Here is a 24,335-nt window from a genome sequence, read left to right as displayed (position 1 = left end):
AATATATTAGATGTAGTTGGCCAATAGTCCAACTCTTGGTATTGCTACAACCTCCTGATATTTACAGCTAGTAATAACAAATCCCTTACCGTGCAATGGCAATTTCCTTATTTTTCATGGAGCACATTTCAGTTTCTAAGGGCTGGAAGGCCATGGTCAGGCTAATGCAAGGGAAATAGAGTGGTTTACAGGACAGCAAAAACTATTAAGCCCCAAATACAGTAATCAAAAGCCAGAGGTTACAAAGTTACATTAGCCTGATCAGCTAATTATTATCAAACACATTGCAAATTAGTAAATTAACGGATATGTGTGTACCTCCACAGTAAGGGGGGGGGGGATTTACTAAAACCTGATTCTTTAGGATTTATATGTTTTAAACCACAAATCAGGATTTGCATAAATCACCCCAAAAAAAATTTTTCTCCTCGACAAATTTGGGTTTTTGGTGACAAATAGGCTAAAATAAATAAATATAAAACCCGCCACTGATATACATTACAAAAAAGGCAATGAGAATTTTCCTCAAGTGCGCATAACATGGCAAAATGCCCTTTCAGCAGCGCTACAAATGTAGAACCTCAGTCTATAGGATGGTAGTTCTCCTGTGGTACCAGAGTCTCTGTCAAGCGAGGAATTTAGTGGGGAGAAAATAATGCATTTCAAGGAAATCAGCCATGTGGCAGTTTGCCAGACCCGGTCAGCAAAAAAGTAGGGAATAGGGAAACATCACCAAGCGATAGGCAAAGTGTCTTTTATCCCCCCATACGATTATGTACAACCTGGAAACATGGTGCTATCTTGCTAGTACTTGCTTCTGTATCAGTCCCATAGATACTGTAATCTATGACATGTTAAACAGTGATTTATTATAATTAACTCTTTATCTCCACAAAAAAAGGTCATTGGCTATGGAAATGTGGGCCCTACTTATACTTGAACAGCATCCCCCCCCACTACATATTATTTTATTTATAGGTAATAAATTACCCCCTATAGTAAAATATTTATATATTAGAATGTCACCTTAGTGTTCCGTGACCATATGAAGATATAATAAAGTGCTGTGTAAAAAATAAATAAAAATGAGGCTAAAGGCAGAGTGCTTTTTTTGATCAAGTGTTGTTTGAGCGCACAGCCTAACCGGATGCATCAATCCCCAGAGGCTAACTGCAAGCCTGGCAGAGTGCTTTTATCTCTAGGTAATGACTCGCCAAGGTGACTTCTAATATATATATATATATATATATAACAGGGGTTACATTATTATAATACAGAAGTTTCAAAGATTACATCACTAAGCACCGTTTATCAGGACATAATTTACAGGAAATCCATGGCTCTTATGTACTATATAAACTATTTTAGAGCTTATGGCACAGACATTTTATGCTGAAGCAGTGTTTTAATTGTAAAGAAAACCCTTTCATTGTTGGTGTTACTAGCCTTTAACTACTCATCCTGCATAGTTAATTTATATTAGATATATAAAAATGCAGACTGCATTAGGAAGCCACACTTATTCTTAATGTATACAGCATACCTTATATTGAGAGGGCCATCTGCCATGTCTTTGGAGAGTCCCCCTAAATACATTAAACATAAAGTCGATCACACAAGACACATGAATGTATCCTTCTTGTAGATTAAACATTGTGTAATAATTTTGCAACAGTGCTGGTTCCAACTATGGGTGCCACCTTTTGTGGCATACTAGTACATACTAGCATTTATCGCAGAATCCCCATTCTAACCCCACAACAAAATGACATACTTATTTGCAGATCTGTCTTCATATCAGTTAATTGCTGCTTGATTTGGTTCCTTAAACTGCAAAGAAAGGAAAAGGAGCAGAAGAGATGATAAAACATTTATGCTCATTTTAGTGCACAGATGGCAGCAAAAGAGCACCAGGTCACATTAATATCTTCTTTTTTTCACCGTGCGATCCAACACAATCCTTACATAAACAAATACAAACACATATTGGGAAAAATAACAAAATAAGCATTTTTTGAATGTTAACAGTGTATATTATAGAACCTAACTCAATTATCTGCCCACAGGAACTGATAGGTGTAATAGAGTCATGCATTTCTTCCTGGTCTTCATGCACATAGCTTATGGTGGTCTGCAAACACTTTGCACTTAAATCACGAAGCCTTGTGAATATGCAAGGAGGACCCTCCCTGCAAACAATAAATAAAGCATTAATTATATACAGACACCAGAGCTATAACTAATATGTATCAAGGGTCAATTTACATTTATATTAAGGAAAAGCCACAGAAACAGGTTGTGTTGGAAACAAATGTCATGTTTTTTTAAAAGGATGCAGTTAATTATTGCACCTTATTATCCTTTTTTTTTTTTTTTAAATAATTCAGGCTTAAAAGTGCAGCCTGAACCTGAAGTGGTGAACAAATTTTAATCCAATCCCACCCAACCTTGAAGGTTTCATATCAGCCCACACATCACAACTGATGACTGCAGGTGTATATGTTTATCCCAGTCTGTTTGCTGGCTCTGACTCCTGAAACAATGCAGCAAAGGTTAGTTGACCTTCAACCATCCTAAATCAGCTGGCTTTTGGTACATTGTTTCAGGAGTCACAAATAAGAGTGCAAATGTAAATATAATCCAAACACAGTTATAGGGATGATCACAACTTTTTTTTCATGTATATAATAAATCTTACCCGTAGTAAGGATGGGTCCGGGTGCTCATGCCCCAGACCTTTCAGCTTAGGGAGCCATCATGGGAAAATCAAAGAGTGAAGCAGGCAGGCACTGCGGATACTCAGAAAATTGTAGAAAAAAGCAGCCAAAAAATGGGGTTATAGTAAAAAAGTATAAATTTTATTTAATCCATATGTAAAAACAGGGAAAGCCTATAATTTTCTGAGTATCCAGAGTGCCTGCCTGCTTCACTCTTTGATTTTCCCCTGCAAATGTAAATAACCAGACAGATACTTCTCTCGAAAGCAGATCCGGATCTTTCACTTTTATCCCCACCTCAAGGTGGGCAATATCGCATTGATTCGAGGGCCAAAAGATCTAATCATGTTGACAGGATACAGGCTGTCAGGACAAGGTCCACATCAATGTACCGATGCACTCCTTATCCCAATGATCAAACCTGCCCGATTGACATCTGGGGATTTTCGGACAGATATCAATCGTGTAGGCCTGTCTGAGGGCCCCATACATGGGCTGATAAACTGCTGACCGTCAGCATAACCACTGTATCTGAGCAGCACAGTGGTGCAACAGTTAGTACCACTACCTGCAGCTCTTGGGTCCCCTGTTCAACTCCACCTAGGAAATCCTAACTGGTCTTTTTTCCTGCTCATTACATTTGGAACACCATCATTAAATTCCTCTGGAGACTAGTCAGAGCACTTGCATACCCAGTCACTTAGATTGTAAGCTCTTCAGACAGGGACCACCAATCTTTTGTCTCTTAATACTTGATCTTAAATGTATCTGTATATATTATTGTATTGACCCCTGTTCTATTAATGTATTGTAGCACTTAGTATAAAGAATCATACATATATCTGCAAGAATGTTCTCCCATGGGTATTCTATGGTTTCCTCCCACATTTCAAAAACAGGCAGGACGATTAATTGGTGCTTATTGAAACTAGCCTGATGTGAATGATGTATTACCTCTGTAAAGCACTGCAGAATACTACAGCGCTATACAGGTATGCAACATGCTATCCCGAATGCTCGGAACCTGGGATTTTCTGGTTATGAGATCTCCATAATATGGATCTCCATACTTTAATCCTCCCAAAAATAAATAAGCCGAATAGAATGGTTTTACCACCAATATTTATTAATGCAGCTTAGTTGCCATCAAGTACAAGGTACTGTTTTATTATTACAGAGAAAAAGGAACATTTAAAAAAAATGGGAATTATTTGATTAAAATGGCGTCTATGGGAGATGGGCTTTCTGTAATTTGAAACTTTCTGGATAACTGATTTCCCCACAGAGCCCATACATGCATAAATAACTGCATTTAAGTAGAAATCTTCTGTGTATGAACTGACAACTGGATACAATGTCTGCCAATGCACAGCGCAGACAATATTCCCTCTAAGCTGCCACTTAAACTTGGAGGCCAGCACACAATATATGTGTTTAAAAAGTTCACACAAAAAAAAAAATGAAAATCACACACAGGCATGAAAAAGTTAGAGAGAACATGGACACTGTGTTGGCATTTTCTACAAAGTAACAGGTGACATTAGCCTTAGAGTCCCAGATAAACTGTCACTAAAAAACTACATGGTTATGCACTACAAGTAGCAGATCAGGGAGTGCCATCCCAATAAGGCTTGTATCATGTGTCATGAATGAGATGATCTGCTGGGAATTGCTAACTAGGGTTCACGGACCAATCTGACTTGATCCTGCAGAAACAGTCATTTATAACAGCAGTTAACACCTTACCAACACCTGCCTGTGTTTTTTTCCCCTATAAATAACATTGGCTTCATGTAACAATTGTACCAGCCACATGGCAACCTTAAACCTATAGCATAATTATATCAAATCAAATTACCTAGCTAATTCTGCCGGATATTTTTAGTTAGCAATCTTTGAGCTACATACAGCTTTGGAAAAGCAATGAAGCAAACCCACATGAATTCATGCATGCACCTAGAGCAAAACATTCCATGCTAACCTTTCCTCTCTTTGTGATGCCTTTTTCCTAGACGTCATGCTGAATGCAGGTGAACCATGACTCTAACTGCACCATTGCAATTTATATACACATAGCCCATCCTACCCAATAAAAGCAAGCTCACTTGTTAGCAACACGTATTTAGCCAATTACCATGTTAAACGTGTTCTCAGGTAGACAACACAGGGAGAATAACTCATACACTGGAGTGTTCATAAATGAAGGGAAACCACTTATGGTTTGTATAGTTGAAGTCTGCCGCATACACCTAAATAAACTGCAAATTAGCCATGCAAGATTTGCAAGGATATACAGTATAACAAGCCACGTATAATAGAAGTATACTTAACTTTATCTGAAATACAATCCCCATCATGGTGAGACTTTGCTACATAACACCCTGCAAAAATATACTGTCCCCCAAAACCACAGATAATTAAATTATTATTGCCACTTTGCTCATTGAGCTTGTGGCTGGTAGTGCCTGCCTGTAGACTAGCCACCAGTCAACTACTCATATTTTGTTTATGCAGATGTGTCAACTAACCCTATGGCAGGGCAGCAATAATGATCTCATGTGGACAGTTTTGATACCTTATTTCATGCTAGAGTGAAGAGGAATTGGGTTTGAAAAACCCAGTACTAGACCATAATTACCCTAACGACATGGAATCAATTAACATCTCTATTTCTGGTTGACTGCCTGTCTCATCTGCATAGTATAATACACAGTACAGCAAGTTTCTCATGATACCTTCAGGGGTGGCACTGATGATCTGGATATGAAGCGCCCAGGCCATTATTTTGAGCACAGAGCTAGTGTTATTTTGAAGAATCAGGGGCAGATTTCTGATCCCCCAACACTCTGCCCCCTGGCTGTCATATCCTGACAGTGGCTATTGCCCTGAGAAATATATGTGGTTTAGACCCTAGCATTTGATGACATAGGGACCCCAGTTTTTTATGGAAGACTCCAGCAATGGATGTAACCAGATGCCATAGAATTAAGACACAGCAGATTCAGTATTTCACAGCATAGTGGCTCCAGCAGGTAATGGAGAATTTCATATGTGTATCTTTGCAGCCATACTTGCTTCACCCCAAGTAAATAATCATTAATGCAGCAACTCACCCACATAAACCTCCCAACATTTGAAAAATGAAAAGAGTGACAAAAAGATTTGGCGAGCGCAGCGCGGCAAATTTTTTGACCACGCCCCAATTACCACACCCCATTTTTAAAAAAAAATACTCCCTTTATATAGATGAAATGGCAGGATCAGATGTGCTATACCCTCATACTGTACTACCTAAGGAAAACCAATATAGCAACTCCTACATATAAAATACAAATATAGAGAGAAGGCAGTCAGTTATAAGTGAGTTATAACTATGTATCAGCTTTGTAGCCCCCCCATACACAGTAGCCCCCCCATACACAGTAGCCCCTATACACAGTAGCCCCCATGCACAGTATCCCCCCAATACACAGAGCCTCCATACATGATGATGCTGCTGCTGCTGCTTCTTCTTCTGCAGCGGCTCCTCTCTATATACGGCTCCTTGTTGGTGGAGCCAGGCCCTTTTATAAGGTTGCGCACGGGCGCAACCTTATAAAAGGGCCTGGCTCCGCCGAACAAGGAGCCGCATATAGAGAGGAGCCGCTGCAGAAGAGGAACGCCTGACTACAGCCAGCGCATCCCGCTGTAAGGGATAGTTCCATGAATGTCCCGCATTACGGAAATTCGGGACATTCATGGAACTATCCGGGACAGCGGGATGCGCTACCAAAACCGGGACTGTCCCACGGAAAGCGGGCCAGTTGGACGGTATGATTTCTAGCCATGTTAACAAGGTCTAAGGTTCCCAGACTTATAAGGGCCCCTTTTAAATGTCTGCTATATTTTATGAATGAGCGATACCTTCCCCTGCATGCTGTGCTCTGCCAGAGATTCCCAGGAGTGAGAGATATATGTTAGGGGTGGGAAGGTGAAACTGCCCAGCACACAAATAAACACAGCAGCCTCTTCTGCCTGATAAAAGCCAGAGCCCCCTCAGCCCCTGACCCACTGAGCAGGAGAGGAATGCAGCCAAAGCCAATAGTTAACCCTTGCCTGTCACAAATGCTCCTCCCAGGACAATTAAACATCAAGGTAAGGCTGTGAGCTTGAGTGTAGCAGGGGAGATTGAAGAGTTAAGGGGGCGGGGCTTTATTCCCGGAGCAGAGCAGGCACAGCAATCAATTAAATGGCAATGCTGAGAAGCGGGACATCTAACAGTGAATCCGGGACAGCGGGAAGTGCCATAAATATCGGGACAGTCCCCCTGAAAGCTGGGAGGTATGCACCCATGTTATTCAACATAAACATTTACAGGTTGCACCCCCAACTGTCCCTTTGGGCACCCATAAGTTCTCCCAAAATGTCTCACTGTTCAAAGCACACACATTTGGTTGCATTTTACGCTACTTTATTATTATTATTTTCATTCTGGAGTAATCGGTGCAGTTTCCCAACCAATCAACTAGTCATCTCTCGGTAACCCCTGCATCTTGCGCCCTTATAACATATAGCGGTTCCCTCTTAAAATCGTGCTGAAATAGCTGCGACCACTTCTTTTGCGACTACGATCCCTCATCCCGCACTACCATTGCGAATGACCCAGCACAACACAGAGCAAGCACAGCGAACTGCCAACTGTCACATGATCTCCCAGCCTGCTCATGTGACTAAACACTTTCATTATGAAGGAACACTTTCGCTGGGCAGGAATGTGATGACTGGCGATGGATAAGCCAATCAAATAATGAGATAGTGACAATAGGCGTGGCCTTCCTTGGAGGACGGTGTGGGCGCTTTGAAAACCCGGAAGTGTATGGAATTTATTCTTTGCCACTGTACCACGATAGAATCTTGTCGGTACCTGTGCTGAAAAGGTGGGTGAAATGTGAATTGATATACCGGAAGTGCTTCCTATTTCATATTGTACTTGTGCCATTAGTGTTGTTGCTAGTGGCACTCACTGAGTGTGTATTACGGAATGACTAAAGTGAATTCTTAAAGAGAGCAGTTGCATACCTCCCAACCGTCCTGCTTTCAGGGGGACTGTCCCGATATTTATGGCACTTCCCGCTGTCCCGGATTCACTGTTAGATGTCCCGCTTTTTAGCATTGCCATTTAATTGATTGCTGTGCCTGCTCTGCTCTGGGGAATAAAGCCCGCCCCCTTAACTCTTCAATCTCCCCTGCTACACTCAAGCTCACAGCCTTACCTTGATGTTTAATCGTCCTGGGAGGAGCATTTGTGACAGGCAAGGGTTAACTATTGGCTTTGGCTGCATTCCTCTCCTGCTCAGTGGGTCAGGGGCTGAGGGGGCTCTGTCTTTTATCAGGCAGAAGAGGCTGCTGTGTTTATTTGTGTGCTGGGCAGTTTCACCTTCCCACCCCTAACATATATCTCTCACTCCTGGGAATCTCTGGCAGAGCACAGCATGCAGGGGAAGGTATCGCTCATTCATAAAATATAGCAGACATTTTAAAGGGGCCCTTATAAGTCTGAGAACCTTAGGCCTTGTTAATATGGCAAGAAATCATACCGCCCAACTGGCCCGCTTTCCGTGGGACAGTCCCGGTTTTGGTAGCGCATCCCGCTGTCCCGGATAGTTCCATGAATGTCTCGCATTTCCGTAATGCGGGACATTCATGGAACTATCCCTGACAGCGGGATGCGCTGGCTGTAGTCAGGCGTTCTTCTTCTGCAGAGGGTCCTCTCTATATGCGGCTCCTTGTTCGGCGGTGCCAGGCCCTTTTATAAGGTTGCGCCCATGCCCTTATAAAAGGGCCTGGCTCCGCCGAACAAGGAGCCGCATATACAGGTCCTTTTCAAAAAATTAGCATATTGTGATAAAGTTCATTATTTTCTGTAATGTACTGATAAACATTAGACTTTCATATATTTTAGATTCATTACACACAACTGAAGTAGTTCAAGCCTTTTCTTGTTTTAATATTGATGATTGTGGCATACAGCTCATGAAAACCCAAAATTCCTATCTCAAAAAATTAGCATATTTCATCCGCCCAATAAAAGAAAAGTGTTTTTAATACAAAAAAAGTCAACCTTTAAATAATTATGTTCAGTTATGCACTCAGTACTTGGTCGGGAATCCTTTTGCAGAAATGACTGCTTCAATGAAGCGTGGCATGGAGGCAATCAGCCTGTGGCACTGCTCAGGTGTTATGGAGGCCCAGGATGCTTCAATAGCGGCCTTAAGCTCATCCAGAGTGTTGGGTCTTGTGTCTCTCAACTTTCTCTTCACAATATCCCACAGATTCTCTATGGGGTTTAGGTCAGGAGAGTTGGCAGGCCAATTGAGCACAGTAATACCATGGTCAGTAAACCATTTACCAGTGGTTTTGGCACTGTGAGCAGGTGCCAGGTCATGCTGAAAAATGAAATCTTCATCTCCATAAAGCTTTTCAGCAGATGGAAGCATGAAGTGCTCCAAAATCTCCTGATAGCTAGCTGCATTGACCCTGCCCTTGATAAAACACAGTGGACCAACACCAGCAGCTGACATGGCACCCCAGACCATCACTGACTGTGGGTACTTGACACTGGACTTCAGGCATTTTGGCATTTCCCTCTCCCCAGTCTTCCTCCAGACTCTGGCACCTTGATTTCCGAATGACATACTTTGGACCACTGAGCAACAGTCCAGTGCTGCTTCTCTGTAGCCCAGGTCAGGCGCTTCTGCCGCTGTTTCTGGTTCAAAAGTGGCTTGACCTGGGGAATGCAGCACCTGTAGCCCATTTCCTGCACACGCCTGTACACGGTGGCTCTGGATGTTTCTACTCCAGACTCAGTCCACTGCTTCCGCAGGTCCCCCAAGGTCAGGAATCGGTCCTTCTCCACAATCTTCCTCAGGGCCCAGTCACCTCTTCTCGTTGTGCAGCGTTTTCTGCCACACTTTTTCCTTCCCACAGACTTCCCACTGAGGTGCCTTGATACAGCACTCTGGGAACAGCCTATTTGTTCAGAAATTTCTTTTTGTGTCTTACCCTCTTGCTTGAGGGTGTCAATGATGGCCTTCTGGACAGCAGTCAGGTCGGCAGTCTTACCCATGATTGCGGTTTTGAGTAATGAACCAGGCTGGGAGTTTTTAAAAGCCTCAGGAATCTTTTGCAGGTTTTTAGAGTTAATTTGTTGATTCAGATGATTAGGTTAATAGCTCGTTTAGAGAACCTTTTCATGATATGCTAATTTTTTGAGATAGGAATTTTGGGTTTTCATGAGCTGTATGCCACAATCATCAATATTAAAACAAGAAAAGGCTTGAACTACTTCAGTTGTGTGTAATGAATCTAAAATATATGAAAGTCTAATGTTTATCAGTACATTACAGAAAATAATGAACTTTATCACAATATGCTAATTTTTTGAAAAGGACCTGTATATAGGAGCCGCTGCAGAAGAAGAAGCAGCAGCAGCAGCATGTATGGAGGCTCTGTGTATTGGGGGGATACTGTGCATGGGGGCTACTGAGTATAGGGGGCAACTGTGTATGGGGGGGGGCACCTGTGTATGGGGGGGCTACTGTGTATGGGGGGCACCTGTGTATGGGGGGCTACTGTGTATGGGGGCACTGTGTATGGGGGGCAAAGCTGATACATAGTTATAACTCACTTATAACTGACTGCCTTCTCTCTATATTTGTATTTTATATGTAGGAGTTGCTATATTGGTTTTCCTTAGGTAGTACAGTATGAGGGTATAGCACATTTGCGTCTGATCCCGCCATTTCATCTATATAAAAGGAGTATTTTTTTTAAAAATGGGGTGTGGTAATTGGGGCGTGGCCAAAAAAATTTGCCGCGCTGCGCGCACCAAATCTTTTTGTCCCTATTTTCATTTTTCAAATGTTGGGAGGTATGCAGTTGCATTCTGTTAGGTTTATGCAGGGCCCCTAACCAAAATATAGAATAGCTGAAAGTCTTACATTTAGACATATGGGGCAGATTTATCAAAATGTGAGTTTAGAGCTTAATCCAAAAAACTCACCCACGTTCTATTTATTCCTGTGGGATTTTTAGAAGCATATTTATCAAATGGTGAATTCTAACTTTCACCCATTGATAAACACGCTTCTAAAAATCCCATAGGAATGAATAGAACGTGGGTGAGTTTTTATGACTCTACCTATAAAAGGCTCACCCTGAGTAAGGAATGTTTGATGTTCTGCAAGCCAAAACAGTCTCAACAGAGGGGGGGAGGGAGGTGTTGTTTATTCAGAGCTCATTGTCTAACTAACTCAGCTATTAACTGGGGCGATACCAAAACATTTGTCTGTTACCACTTCATAATTGGATGCGTAGGGGGGTGTGTAGTATTTTGGCACCCCCAGTTATGTCAGTTATTCAAAAGAATTGATTTAAGGAAATATAACCCTCCAAACAAATTCATGTAAAATTGCCCAGAGTGCTCTTCTTAGTACATTTGCAATTTACGTTAATTTTTCCAATGTTTAAGATATTAAAGTTATATGGTCCCTTATTCAAAAAACAATTATCCAGAGAGCTGCAAATTACAGGAAGACTATCTTCCCACAGTGTGAATTCTAAGCAAATAATTCAAATTTTTAAAAAATAAACTTTTTTTCTGTACTATTAATGGAACTAAGCTGCATAAATCCAATTGGGTTTATTTAATGTTTCAATGATATTTAGCAGGCTTAAAGTATGGTGATCCAAATTACGGGACGATCCCTTATAAAAAAGAACTGCTAGTCAGTTTTGCCAACTACCCTGATGTAATGTTTGCATGTTTAAGTTACAGTGTACCTTTAAGATAGAGAGGCAGGCTGGGAAGGTGGGCAGTAACCAGGAAGTGAGAGATATAGAATGAGAAAGGAGCAGGGAAAGGAAATGGAACTGTACAATGAATAAAGTTGGATCTCCACTGCAGGCTGAACGTGTATTCCTTATTGTAAGCATACACAGAGAGACTCAGACATAACAACTGGCGACGAGGAAAAGGAAATTAAACCCTGCAAAGTGAGTACTCTGATATAAAACACTACTGTATATAAGGAACTAAGTTACTAAGAGCTCCTGTCCAAAGTCACATCAGCCACAAAATATCATCATTGCTGCATATAATTCAGCAATATTCTGCATTTTATATATCAGCTACATCAAAATATAAGCAACTTTCACCTTTCCCTACTGAAACTGAAAGTGAACACAAAATGGCACAGCAGCTGCACACATTCCCCAGCTTTGACATGTCTGATGCAAATAATCTAGCACAAAACTGGAAAAAATGGTTACTTCGTTTTGAAAATCTCATGGAGGCTGTGGATATTAATGAGGATAAAAGAAAGAAAGCCCTGTTACTTCATTATGCTGGCTCTGCAGTATATGATATTTACTGTACCCTGCCTACTGACAGCACTGACAATTACACTAAATGCTCCAAAGCTCTCTCTGACTACTTCAGCCCTAAAACAAATGTCAGATATGAAAGATACAAATTCAGAATTGCTAAACAACTACCCCAAGAGACTATGGATGCATTTGTCACACGATTAAGAGAATTAGCTCAAAGCTGCTCTTTTACAGATGTGGATGATGAAATTACAACACAAGTTATTGTATCATGCCCGATGATTGCACCTTGCAAGACCTGCTCAAAATGGCTCGTGCTCTTGAGATCTCAGAGCAACAAGCCACTGCCATAGAAAAAGGCACTGATGAACATGTGTGTCACCTTAAACATTACACCTGACAATGAGGAGACAGTTTCAGAAAAAGAAAAAAAAGTCTTCTAATGTTGTTCTATTTAGAAAAGAGCAGTGAAAGATCACTCTTCATTCCTTTTTTGTAAGCAGGGCAGCATCAGAAGACTTTCCTTTTCCCATTTCTTCAAATTCATTATAGCAGCAGTGTCACAACTGATAATATCTTGAAAACTAGAAGAATACATAGGTAAATTGCACAAGTGTTCAGAAAAGCACTCAGTTTTGAAGGTTTACATTACCTTTAATTCCATTTTGTTGGTGTAATGGTAAAAATTATACCTGCTGCTTGTCAGTGAAGTCTCACCATGACTGTTTTAAAGAGCAAGTCTTCTGCGATGTATAGTTATACTGAGTGCCCCAGAAATAGTATTAACATATGGGTATGTATGCAATGCACTGATATAAGGGGCACTAGAAATATTGTCACGTGATATAAAATAGTGAGGATAAGAGAGCTTTTTGGTTAAAGGGGACCTGTCACCTTAAGAATTAATTCCAAATTGTTTTCTATTGTGTTTGTCAAGCAAAATAAACTTTACTTACACTATATAAATGATTTGAATCTTATATTCTTCAGCCTTGGAATTCACAATTGCAGCAAGCAGGCCCGGCACCATTTTGTGGACACTGTTATCAAAGCAGGCATTGCATCCTGCCAATATCTTGTTTCTGTGCCAGTATGGGGGGACCTGATACCCATGTCCATACACTGGTTACACAATTACATGGTGCGAAGGGAGGGGGAATGTGAGGAGGGCAGCAACATCTAAAAAGTTCTGAATTGAAAGGACTCTCTGCCCCACCTCTATGCCTAAGGCATAGAGGCGGGTCAAGCAATATATGATTGACAGCTTGGATTTTTAAATGCTTTTATAATGGGTATGGATGTGGTAATAAAAAAATTATTTTGGGTTTCTTGTTTAATTTGAAAAGGGCTTTTATGATACAGCTTTTTATGTCTGAGTGACAGGTCCACTTTAAGAACATGAGATGCGGAGGGGGTTATAGTGTTTGTTCTTTTGTGAGCATGTGTACATTAAATACTTGTGAGGGTTTATGTCATCTTTAGTATTTACTATAAGCTCAGAGATCTGAATAAGGCCACAAATTATATTAACTGGAGTCCAGAAACTATTCTTAGATATGTATGTTAAATAGTTTTTAGAAATGTAACTTTCTTTTTCATTTTCTTTTTAAAATAAAAAAAAGATGGCGCAGACAGGACATCAGCGAACAATTCTGAATCCGGTAAATGAAAATTATAGGTTTCAACCATTTATCTTTTTTTGTATTGAATATTGTCTCAGTTTCACTTCTCTCCTTTATCTCTATTTACTGTACTTCTCTTCTACTTAGCTACATCATAATCTTCTCTTCTGCCCTGATCAACTATTGAAATTCAGCTTCCCCATTATTTAAGTTTTTAACTGTAAAGGAGTGATTCACCTGTATATTAACTTTTAGTATAATGCAGGTAATGAAATTCTAAGAAAGTTTGCAATTGGTCTTTGTTCTTTATTTATTGTGATTTGTTAAATAATTAGCTTTTTGTTCACCAGCACCCTGGTTTAGAATTTTGGCAGCTATCTGGTTCTTAGGGTCCAATTTAACGTAAAGAATAACAATAAAGTTGTGGTCTCACAGATCAATAGTTATTTGCATGTTGAGGTTGGTAAACCCAGTTTGAAAGCTGAAAAGAGGTAGACGAGAAAGACAGATAATTCAAATAGTATAAAAAAATAAATAGGCCATTCTGTAGCATACTACAAGTTAACCTGCAGTTGAACCACCCTTTTGCACAAGTGTGCATGCATTATCACACTGAAAATATTCACTATGATAAAAAACAAACCACCCTAGTGATTACTAATGTAAATGTTTGAATGGAAGTGAAAGGCAGATTTTGATATTGTCTGAAGAACAGATTATGACTGAAGAACACATAGTAGCCAGTGTGTTTAAAAGCCTTGGCTGGAAGTACAGATCCAGTGTAAGAACAACTAGGAAATACTAGATCAACTTGATTTCTTTGAAGCCTTCTGCATGTTTTAGTTAGCCCATGGGAGATCTTTGCATTACAGTTTGTGAGTAGTGGGCCTGTCAGATACATCCCCTAGTGCTAAAAAGCTGAACTATGAGAAATGTCTTAAAGGGTTACTGTCATGATTTTTATGGTATACTTTTTATTTCTAAATTACATTGTATACATAGCAAATAATTCACTTTTTATTACTTGTAATATTGGCTTATAGGCAGCCATCTCAGTGCATTGTGCCTGAGCTTTCAGAAGGAGCCAGTGCTACACATTAGAGCTGCTTTCAGGTAACCTATTGTTTCTGGAGGAGTCCCAAGCCGGACTTGGATTTTTACTATTGAGTGCTATTCTGATATCTACTGGGAGCTGCTATCTTGTTACCCTCCCTTTGTTCTGCGTTTGCGTTTTTGAAAAGGGATTTCAATGCAGGATTCTGCTGGAGAAGCTCTATTAACTGATGTGTTTTGAAAAAAACATGTTTTCTCATGACAGTATTGCTTTAAGTTAAATTATTGCTAGTAAATAAAGGCTCCAAACAGATGGGTATGTGAATCATAGTATACTTCAAGGAATGATTTAACTGGTTGCCCATGGTGATGTGTTTTTTGTTCAGTCTACTTGTAAAACATCAGTCAGAAAAGAACTGGAAACTGCATGACAATACTATGTTTTGCAGGTTGTACCTTACGTGGGTACAATTTTTGGTGGCCTGGAACCAGGACAGATGGTTGTAGTACATGGGACTGTTCCTTCTGATGCAGATCGGTAAGCCATGATACTGTGCAAATGCCTTACAGTATTGGATATCAATTTCATATTTTAACACTTAATTCTACAGAAAAATGTAAATAAAAAAAGACTGTTAGGCAAGTGTCACACGATTTTGGACAGAAAATATTGTTTGAAGTTTGAAATCTGCCCCGTGTGTTCAATAAGCAATGGTTGTCATTAAAGGGCACATATAACCCGAAAAACGCTTCCCCACCAGAGGTGCTGGCTAATAGAGTCCTCACTCTGGTTGGGGGGAACCGTACCCTCCGGCGTTGGAAGTAAATAAGTAGCCAAAGTAAGTAAGTAGAAAAAAGTCAAGAGGAACAAATCCAAAGTTCAGCTCTCACAATCCTTTTTCTTTCCTATTGATCTAAAAAAAAACCCCAAATACTTCCATATAAAAGTATTACCAGTTCTGGCATAATAAGGTTAATAAATACAACAATAATCTTTCCCAATTTCCCTTTTAGCTTATGCAAAGTGAATTAGCACGCTTTCTATCATGATAATTCTAATGAAATCATTTCACTCTAATGCATATACTTGTGCTAACGGTAGTGTGTCTTTGTAGGTGTCACTCTGTTTAACTCTAAGCTCATATGTCTCTGAGTGTGTATGTTACACTGCCTCTGTGTAACTGTATATGCTAGACTGTTGCTATGTGTGCCACATCTGAGTGTTTCAGTGTCAGTGCTGCATTGGTTAATATTCTGCACAATCATTATGGCCAGTGGTCCCAACACACACAACATTAATTGCTGGCTGCTAAACAAAAGACTGCAGCTGCATGCAAGTGTGTTGTACAGCAGACTTACCACTTGTCGCTGTTGTACAGCAGACTTACCACTTGTGGCTGTTGTACAGCAGACTTACCACTTGTCGCTGTTGTACAGCAGACTTACCACTTGTGGCTGTTGTACAGCAGACTTACCACTTGTCGCTGTTGTACAGCAGACTTACCACTTGTCGCTGTTGTACAGCAGACTTACCACTTGTCGCTGTTGTACAGCAGACTTACCACTTGTCGCTGTTGTACAGCAGACTTACCACTTGTCGCTGTTGTACAGCAGACTTACCACTTGTGGCTGTTGTACAGCAGACTTACCACTTGTGGCTGTTGTACAGCAGACTTACCACTTGTGGCTGTTGTACAGCAGACTTACCACTTGTCGCTGTTGTACAGCAGACTTACCACTTGTGGCTGTTGTACAGCAGACTTACCACTTGTCGCTGTTGTACAGCAGACTTACCACTTGTCGCTGTTGTACAGCAGACTTACCACTTGTCGCTGTTGTACAGCAGACTTACCACTTGTCGCTGTTGTACAGCAGACTTACCACTTGTCGCTGTTGTACAGCAGACTTACCACTTGTGGCTGTTGTACAGCAGACTTACCACTTGTGGCTGTTGTACAGCAGACTTACCACTTGTGGCTGTTGTACAGCAGACTTACCACTTGTCACTGTTGGCCACAGAGCAGTGTCAGTGGGTTCTGACTAATATATGAGTAACTGTGCTAATATGAACAGCGTAAAAGCAGCATTAGGGGGCTGATAGGATGTAAAAAATGTTATGTTTTTGTTTTTTCTTTTACCCTGTTGGCTCTTTACCCCAGCACTAGCAACTTGGGAGAAGAATGAATGGAGTCCAGCTCTGGTATGTATAGAGAGCTGGTTGGTTGAGGACTGATTGCAAGTATAGTGCTGAGAATGTTTTTATAGTCATAGTGGTATATTTATTAAAAGTAAAACACGTCTATTAGTTTACTATAGGGATCCAGGATTCGGTTCGGGGTTCGGCCAAGATTCAGCCTTTTTTAGCAGGATTTGCCTGAATCCTTAAAATAATGTGACTTTTTGTCACAAAAACACAGGAGTAGGATTCAGCCAAATCTGAAAATAGTGGATTCGGTGAATCCTTAGTTTAATATCTGAAAAATGGCTTTTAGGATAATATAAATAAAATTACATGCTTTATTTATTTATTTTGAATATTAGATTTCAGATAGACTTCCAGTGTGGAAGCAGCATCCATCCTCGTTCTGATGTGGCTTTTCACTTCAACCCTCGCTTTAAAGGGTCCGGACACATTGTATGCAACACCCTACAAAATGAAAAATGGGGATGGGAGGAAAAAACATACCACTTGCCATTTACAAAGGGGCAACCATTTGAAGTTATATTTTTGGTTTTTCACCATAAATTTCAGGTGAGTTCAGATTTGTCTTACACAAATAATATGATAAATCTCTGTTCATTGATTCTAAGTATGTTCCTTTTTTAAGTGGTTTGAGTATAAACATAATTGATTCCTTATATTGTAAGATGGGAAGAATACAGGGGCAAGGAATAAGATCTCTATACGTGTGAGGACATTTTAAGGAAAATTATTTTTTTATTTGCAATTTTAACTCCTTTTCAGTTAACTTGACTCAAGGTGTGTGCTACTGCATTTATTATGTGCAAGCAAGTAGGAAAATTGGTGCTTGTATTCAGCCTATCAACAGGGGCACCATATTAGGTTCAATTACAAATGGAAGTGAAAAACCATGAAAAAACCATTCGCTCAGACTTGCTGGCGGAATAAATAACTAAAATTTTGTCATACAGTGATGTGGAATTGGTTGGCAATTTGTAAATGTGTGTCTAAGAAAAAATAATAATACTACTAAACACTGTTGCCATATACTGGGATTGCTTTGCTATTTTAGTGAGCAGGTGATAAGACTAGCACTAGCTACATTTCTCTAGTACTTATATTGTATTGTATTTTTTGTATAGGTGTCTTCAAATGGAAAAAACTTACTTGTCTATAAACACAGAATCGGTCTAGAAAAAGTTGATACGCTGGGTATATCTGGTAAAGTGAAGATTAATTCAATTGGATTTTTATCTCAACCAGTAAGTATGAATACATATATTTCCACCCATAGGAATGGGTTAATTGTGCCCATACCTGCATGTATTTGTGAAGCACATGTATGTAACTTATCCATTACCATTGTCCTTTGTCACCAGTATTCCCCCAAATAGCAGGTAATAAATGCAGTAGAAATAGAAAAATGCCCATGCAGTGGATGTAATGAGGTTTTACACCCTGTGTTTTAGCAACAGTGAGTGAATGCACATGGTTTCATGGTGGCTGATGCTTTCCTGACATGAATATAGCAGCCACCCGTAACACAGTTGTCCCCCATGCAGTATTTATTTGCATGTTTCCACCCTGGTTAAAGCCTCTCATTTTTGGTTTCAAGGTAATGATATATGTAGCATACAGCATGTAAAGATAATACCTCCTGTTTTGGGAAGGTTTTTACTGCATTTTATGCATTGTTGTGGGCTTTTTGGCTTCTTTTAGCCCATCTCAGCCTATTCTTTAGGGTTTGTCCATTTGGTTGGTTTTCAAGGCCTCCTTCTCGGAAGCCATGCTGCAGGACTTGTATTAATGAAATCGAAAAATATTGGAACAGGCTGTCTGCTATTGTTTTCCCTAACCTGAATGTGGGCCTTATTAGCTTGCACCTCTTGTAAGGGAAACAAATACAGGGTTATATGTGCACTTTAAGTCATAACTTGCTACTAAAAGTGAGGGGTCATTTACAATACCCTGGGGTGCAAGTGCTAGGGTGCTAAGGTTAGTGCTCACTTAAGAGCCTGAGTAAGCTGCCAGAAGGCACACCAAAGGCAGGCGGTAAGGTTGTGCAGGTTAGACCAGTGTTTTTCAACCTTTTTTGGGCAAAGGCACACTTGTTTCATGAAAAAAATCACGAGGCACACCACCATTAGAAAATGTTAAAAAATTTAACTCTGTGCCCAGCAGCAGTGCCCCCCTAGTACATTGGTGCCCAGCAGCAGTGCCCCCTAGTACATTGGTGCCAAGAGCAGTGCCCCCCTAGTACATTGGTGCCCAGCAGCAGTGCCCCCCTAGTACATTGGTGCCAAGAGCAGTGCCCCCCTAGTACATTGGTGCCCTGCCTACGGCACACCAGGCAACATCTCGCGGCACACTAGTGTGCCGCGGAACAGTGGTTGAAAAACGCTGGGTTAGACCATGCACATCCTGATAGGGGTGATAGGGGCAGGTGTATGTCTGTGTACTACCCTCTGCCTGCCCCTCTTGGTTTAAGATCTGCCTAACACAGGCAGCACTTGATTCAATCTGCAGGCTACAGGTCTCGGCTACTTACACAATGCACCATGCAGTGTACAAAGTGCATAGGTTGTTGCCTTTTCATGTACTTTGCATTTTCCATGGTTCATTGTAAATGACCCTTAAGATTTTCATTGTAATAATGTACAAAACCAGTTTTGTTACTGAGAAATATCATTTATTCTGTGCTTCATTTTGGCTTTTTGTGTGTATTGTATGCTTGCCATTTGCTTTTATGAAAATATTCTTCGTTCATTTTAGACAATTCTGGGTTCACAGCCAACATCTTTTGCTGTAAACAGCATAGAAGGAAATCAGGTAAAATAGTTTAGATATTAAAATAAAAGACAGGACTTCATATGCTGTTCTATCTCTCATGCTGTTGTTTTCTTTTTTAATTACAAACAGGGAAGATCAGAAAAGCTGCTGACCTTTGTAAGTGCTTTTGAGCAAGGAAATAACATTGGAATAAAATGTTTCGTAATGATCTCAAGCCATAACAATTTATTTATATATTAACCAAGAGCCATGAATATCCTGTTTCATGTTTATTTGCAAAGGACTGTCTGGGTGCCAGGTCCCCTTTAATGCATCCATTTTTGCTAAACAGCAGTTTTAGCTCTTTGTAACTAAGCCTAATGTGTAAAACATGTAACTCGGCCAATCACCACAGGTATGCTTGGAAAACAGACTTGGTTGAAGAAAAGCACACCCTGTTAACTGTTAGGAATGGGGAACTGTTATGATTTTAGGGGGTTGAGAGGCATTACAAATAATTTGTTATTAGAGAAAGTTTGGATTCTAAAAGTTTGTGCTAGTGCCAAATAGCCTGTAATATTAGTCACAGCATGTAGCTGTCCAACCTGTTAGGGAAATGTAGTTAACCAGTAACTAAATGTGATGGAAGTTGCAGTTACTGAGTCACCCAGACATAAAAAGCTGTATAATAAAAATTAAATGATAAAAAATGCAAAATAAACATGAAGCCCAAATTCTTTTTCTTATTAAATCATCCATACCTGTTATAAATATGTTAAAAGATCTGAGATATCCTATATTGCTTTTCCATTCAGCACTCCCTATATATCCCTCCAGTCCTCACATTCCCTCTCCCTCCTCACACCCTAAAATTGTGCAGCATGAAAATGGGCTTCAGGACCTCCATTTTCACACATTTTTCACAAGATTTGGGGGTGATGCCAAACTTGCATTAAGGGGGTAGTTCACCTTCAAATGAACATTCAGTATGTTCTTAGCAACTTTAACAAGATATAACAAGATATAAATCATTTTAGTTTAAGTAAAGTTTATTTTGCTCAATTTAATGATATTTAACATTTCACCAATAAACATGTAAGATGTGTTGATTTGTGCACAGTTCTAACAAACATACGTGACCCTAACATATTCTCTTTTTTTTATTTAGTCTGTTCCTTATACAGGATGCCTTCCTAGTGCTCTCATCCCTGGGAAGACTGTGGTCATTAAAGGAGAAGTACACAAGTATGCTAAGAGGTGAAACCCTTTTTATACAAATACTAAAGTAAATCAAAAACCTTTGTGAATCATGTGCATTACCACACATTTTCTTCACTTTCTTACTAATGGCACTTTACCTTTTATTCTGTCCACTTACCCACAACAATCTACCAGATGTATGTTTCCAGTATATAGTTTGTATTTTAAAGGGATCTGAGCCCAAATAGGAATTTGATCATTCTGCCTAATATTGTTTTATTAGCACACACTTTTTGAGGGTTTTTGGCACTCTGAGCTCACACACATTCACACACACACACACACACACATGTATATGATATATACATACACAAATATACTTTTTAAAATATTTTTGTATTTTGTGTTATTTTGCCCCCCCAAAAAAGTTTATTACACAGTGTTGCAGTTTCAGTTTCTCATTTTTTTTCTGCTGTAAGCAGTTAATTGTATTGTGTTTTGTCCTCTTTAACCCATTAATTTTCATTTGAGTTAATTTCACTATTGATCACTGTTCAATACAACAAATAAGAAAAAAACAAAACATTTTTGTTTATTGAAGCAACAGGCAGAAATGTTCATTTTGCCAAGCTATAGTTTAACAGTGTTGCGTTCCAATGACCTGGACAGGTTTGCCATTGATCTGAAGCCCCATGGCTCCAAGGACATTGCATTACATCTGAATCCACGAATAAAAGAAAAGGTGTTTGTCAGGAACACGTATCTGTGTGAAAGCTGGGGGGAAGAGGAGAGACACCTGCTGGACTTCCCGTTTTGCCCGGAAATGTACTTTGAGGTGGGTTAGCACTGAAATGTACATCTGTTCTTTCTCCATAGCAGTAGAATGAGCAGCTTGAGAAATAACTTGCTTTAGTGCATTATAATGATAAAGCATTTTTTATGCATTCTTGTTTTTTTAGATTCTCATCTTCTGCGAGCTACAGCAGTTCAAGGTTGCTGTGAATGGAGTACATCAGCTGGAGTATAAACACAGATTCAAAGATCTAAACAAGATCAATGAGGTTTCTGTGAATGGTGATGTTGAACTACATGATGTTCGCATCTGGTAGGATGTTAAAACTGCTGTAAAGGTCTTTTAATATTTATCTGCATTATAAGGGAATACACTATACTTCTGGGATAGCTTAACTGACTTTTTACTTAATTAGTGATGAGTGAATCTGTCCTGTCTCGCTTTGCCAAAAAATTCACAAAATGGAGAAAATTAGCAAAACGCATTAAAGTCAATGGGTGTTTTTTTTACAATACTTGCAGTATTAGGGGCATTTTCTTTTGCAGCGAAATATTGTGAAAAATTTTGCTCATTATTATTAATTATATATATTAGCTGTAATACTAATAGATATAATGATTATTTTATGCTAGACATAAAAGTGTAAATAATAATTTATGGCAAATACTGTATATATATTTTTTACCTTGAACCACACTGTTCAACACAAAACGGAAACTGTCATCAATTATTTTTGTTTTTAAAAATCCAGGCTTTGAGATCAGTGGGGTGAAAATTAATGGAATCAGTTAAATGGCATTTATTTCCTTGTAAAGTGTTCCTTACAATTTTATTTCCCTCTCTGTATAAGTAAAATTGTATTTTTCCCCCACTTTTATTAGCAGGCTATATATTTTTAGGAAAATAAGTCTGTCTGGGAGAGATTAATCATAGAGTCTGTCTGTCTGTCTGGGAGAGACTGATCATACCAAAGACCAGAATTCTTTAAACTGGATGTCGTTCTCCAAGGCAATAGCATGGCTCAAAAGCTCTATAGACTTCTTTGTTTATTTTGCTTGTACAGGTATGGGACCTGTTATTCAGAATGCTTGAGACCTGGGGCTTTCCGAATAAGAAATCTCTCTATAATTTGGATCACTGTACTTTAAAGGGCAGATTTATTATGCAGTGTAAAAAAACGCAGACAAATCGTCACACACCCTCAGGCTTCAGACTATTTTTGCGTTTTTCTTCCGCCAGAACTTATGTAAAATAACGGCGTAAAATCTGGTGTTGAGAGGGTGAACTTCTCCATTTATTTCCCACACTTTTTACACTTTTTTGTTGAATTTTATTTTCCACAGCATAATAAATAGGCCTCTTAGTCTACTAAAAATAATATAAATGTTAAATGAATCCAATATGATTGTTTTGTCTCCACTAAGGATTAATTATATCTTAGCTGAATAATGGGTTTCCGGATAATGGATCCCATACCTGTATAGTAAATCTGATTCTATCCAGTGTTTTACACTGTTAGATGGTGTTCGATGTTTTATATGAGGCGACCACTTAATAAATAACACTATGGGGAAAATGTATCAACATTTGGAATTAAGTTTTTACTGCAATTTAGAGTTTTTTTAAAAGGGGAACTATCATGAATGGGAATCTGTATAACTCAGTACTTACAGGCAGTTTGTGTTCTGAGCAGAGAGGAATGGGAGTGGTACAACCAATCTTGACTGACATCTAAAGTTCAACCCCCACCTGCCTATCTTTCCTATCTGATAGAAAACCTGGAAAAGACTTTGAAGGTTCAACCCAATTTCCCTTACATTGTCTGACACTTCATTGTCTTTTCACTCACCTGAGTCACTAACAAACACCTAGAACTTTATTTTTTTGTAATTTATAAGAAAAACATGAAAGAAGCCACATAACACTTGTTTTTTTTTAGCAGCAGCAATCAGGTTATTTAGCACAAAGTCTCAGCAATTTGATAAATACATGCCAAGGCAGGTGATGCTGGGAGTTGTAGTGAAACAATAACTTTAGGGCATTTTATTCCTGTAAAACTAAAACTCACCTTTTGTATAACTTATAAACAAGTAAATGCAACTTATGGATAGCAGAATATATGGCCATTTCTTAGGCTAACTCCACAGTAAGCCTAAGAATGCAAAAGAGCCTGAAGTGCTGTGTATATATGGGTATAAAGCTGCTTTTCTGTTATATGTACAAATGCAGCTTCATCAGCACCCAGCCCAGCCCTCCATTCCTTTACTTTCCCTTTGTACATCTTTGCTCTTAAGGGGTGTGGCCTCAGGACATGCCACAGCAAATCAGCTTTCACTCTGCTCTGTCACTCACACATTTCTGCGTCACTGACACAGACCAGGGAGCCACAGATTCGGGAGGGTGGGGGATAATATTTAGCCATAACTTTGTAACGGTGCAACATTGCAGACTTTATATTTTCAATATTATAAAAATATTTTTCATGATAGTTCCCCTTTAAGTAGACATTACAAAACTTAATACAATTGTTATCAAAACCTAAAAGCAGAATATCAATGTCAAACTAGAATTAAATTCCAAAATCTATTGCATCTTTAATTTTGATGAAATTTCAATAAAATTAATTTCCGGTA

General features: G+C 39.4%; 2 protein-coding genes across 11 annotated transcripts in view; one reads left to right on the top strand and one right to left on the bottom strand.

Annotated features, from left to right (window-relative positions):
• The window catches only part of LOC100491826 (centromere protein H), a 13,502-nt gene extending 5,636 nt beyond the window's left edge, over positions 1–7,866 (bottom strand). Inside the window, exons 1-5 of one of the 6 annotated variants that reach the window (XM_004914691.1) lie at positions 7,776–7,866; positions 2,049–2,189; positions 1,775–1,830; positions 1,544–1,586; positions 90–161 (exon numbers count right to left, since the gene is read on the bottom strand). In XM_004914691.1, the coding sequence (XP_004914748.1) occupies positions 90–161; positions 1,544–1,586; positions 1,775–1,830; positions 2,049–2,095 (218 nt within the window). In that variant the 5' untranslated portion in view covers positions 2,096–2,189; positions 7,776–7,866. Of the gene's footprint in view, positions 1–89; positions 162–1,543; positions 1,587–1,774; positions 1,831–2,048; positions 2,190–2,698; positions 2,743–4,698; positions 5,171–7,775 lie in introns of those variants that run through there. The other 5 variants (XM_012963821.3, XM_012963820.3, XM_012963822.3 and 2 more) reach the window with 5 other exon arrangements.
• Positions 7,125–24,335, top strand: lgals8 (lectin, galactoside binding soluble 8). 5 transcript variants are annotated; one of them, XM_012962795.3, is made up of 11 exons: positions 7,125–7,633; positions 11,662–11,750; positions 13,706–13,744; positions 15,208–15,296; positions 17,300–17,510; positions 18,083–18,202; positions 19,713–19,769; positions 19,860–19,886; positions 20,878–20,966; positions 21,579–21,744; positions 21,869–24,335. In XM_012962795.3, exons 3-11 carry the CDS (start codon positions 13,706–13,708, stop codon positions 22,016–22,018), a joined length of 948 nt encoding a protein of 315 aa, XP_012818249.1. In that variant the 5' UTR covers positions 7,125–7,633; positions 11,662–11,750; the 3' UTR covers positions 22,019–24,335.

The sequence above is a fragment of the Xenopus tropicalis genome, chromosome 5 (genome assembly GCF_000004195.4).
Source record: "Xenopus tropicalis strain Nigerian chromosome 5, UCB_Xtro_10.0, whole genome shotgun sequence".
NCBI lineage: Eukaryota > Metazoa > Chordata > Amphibia > Anura > Pipidae > Xenopus > Xenopus tropicalis.
The sequence above is the reverse complement of the archived record's forward strand: the minus strand, read 5'-3'. Positions and strand labels throughout refer to the sequence as shown.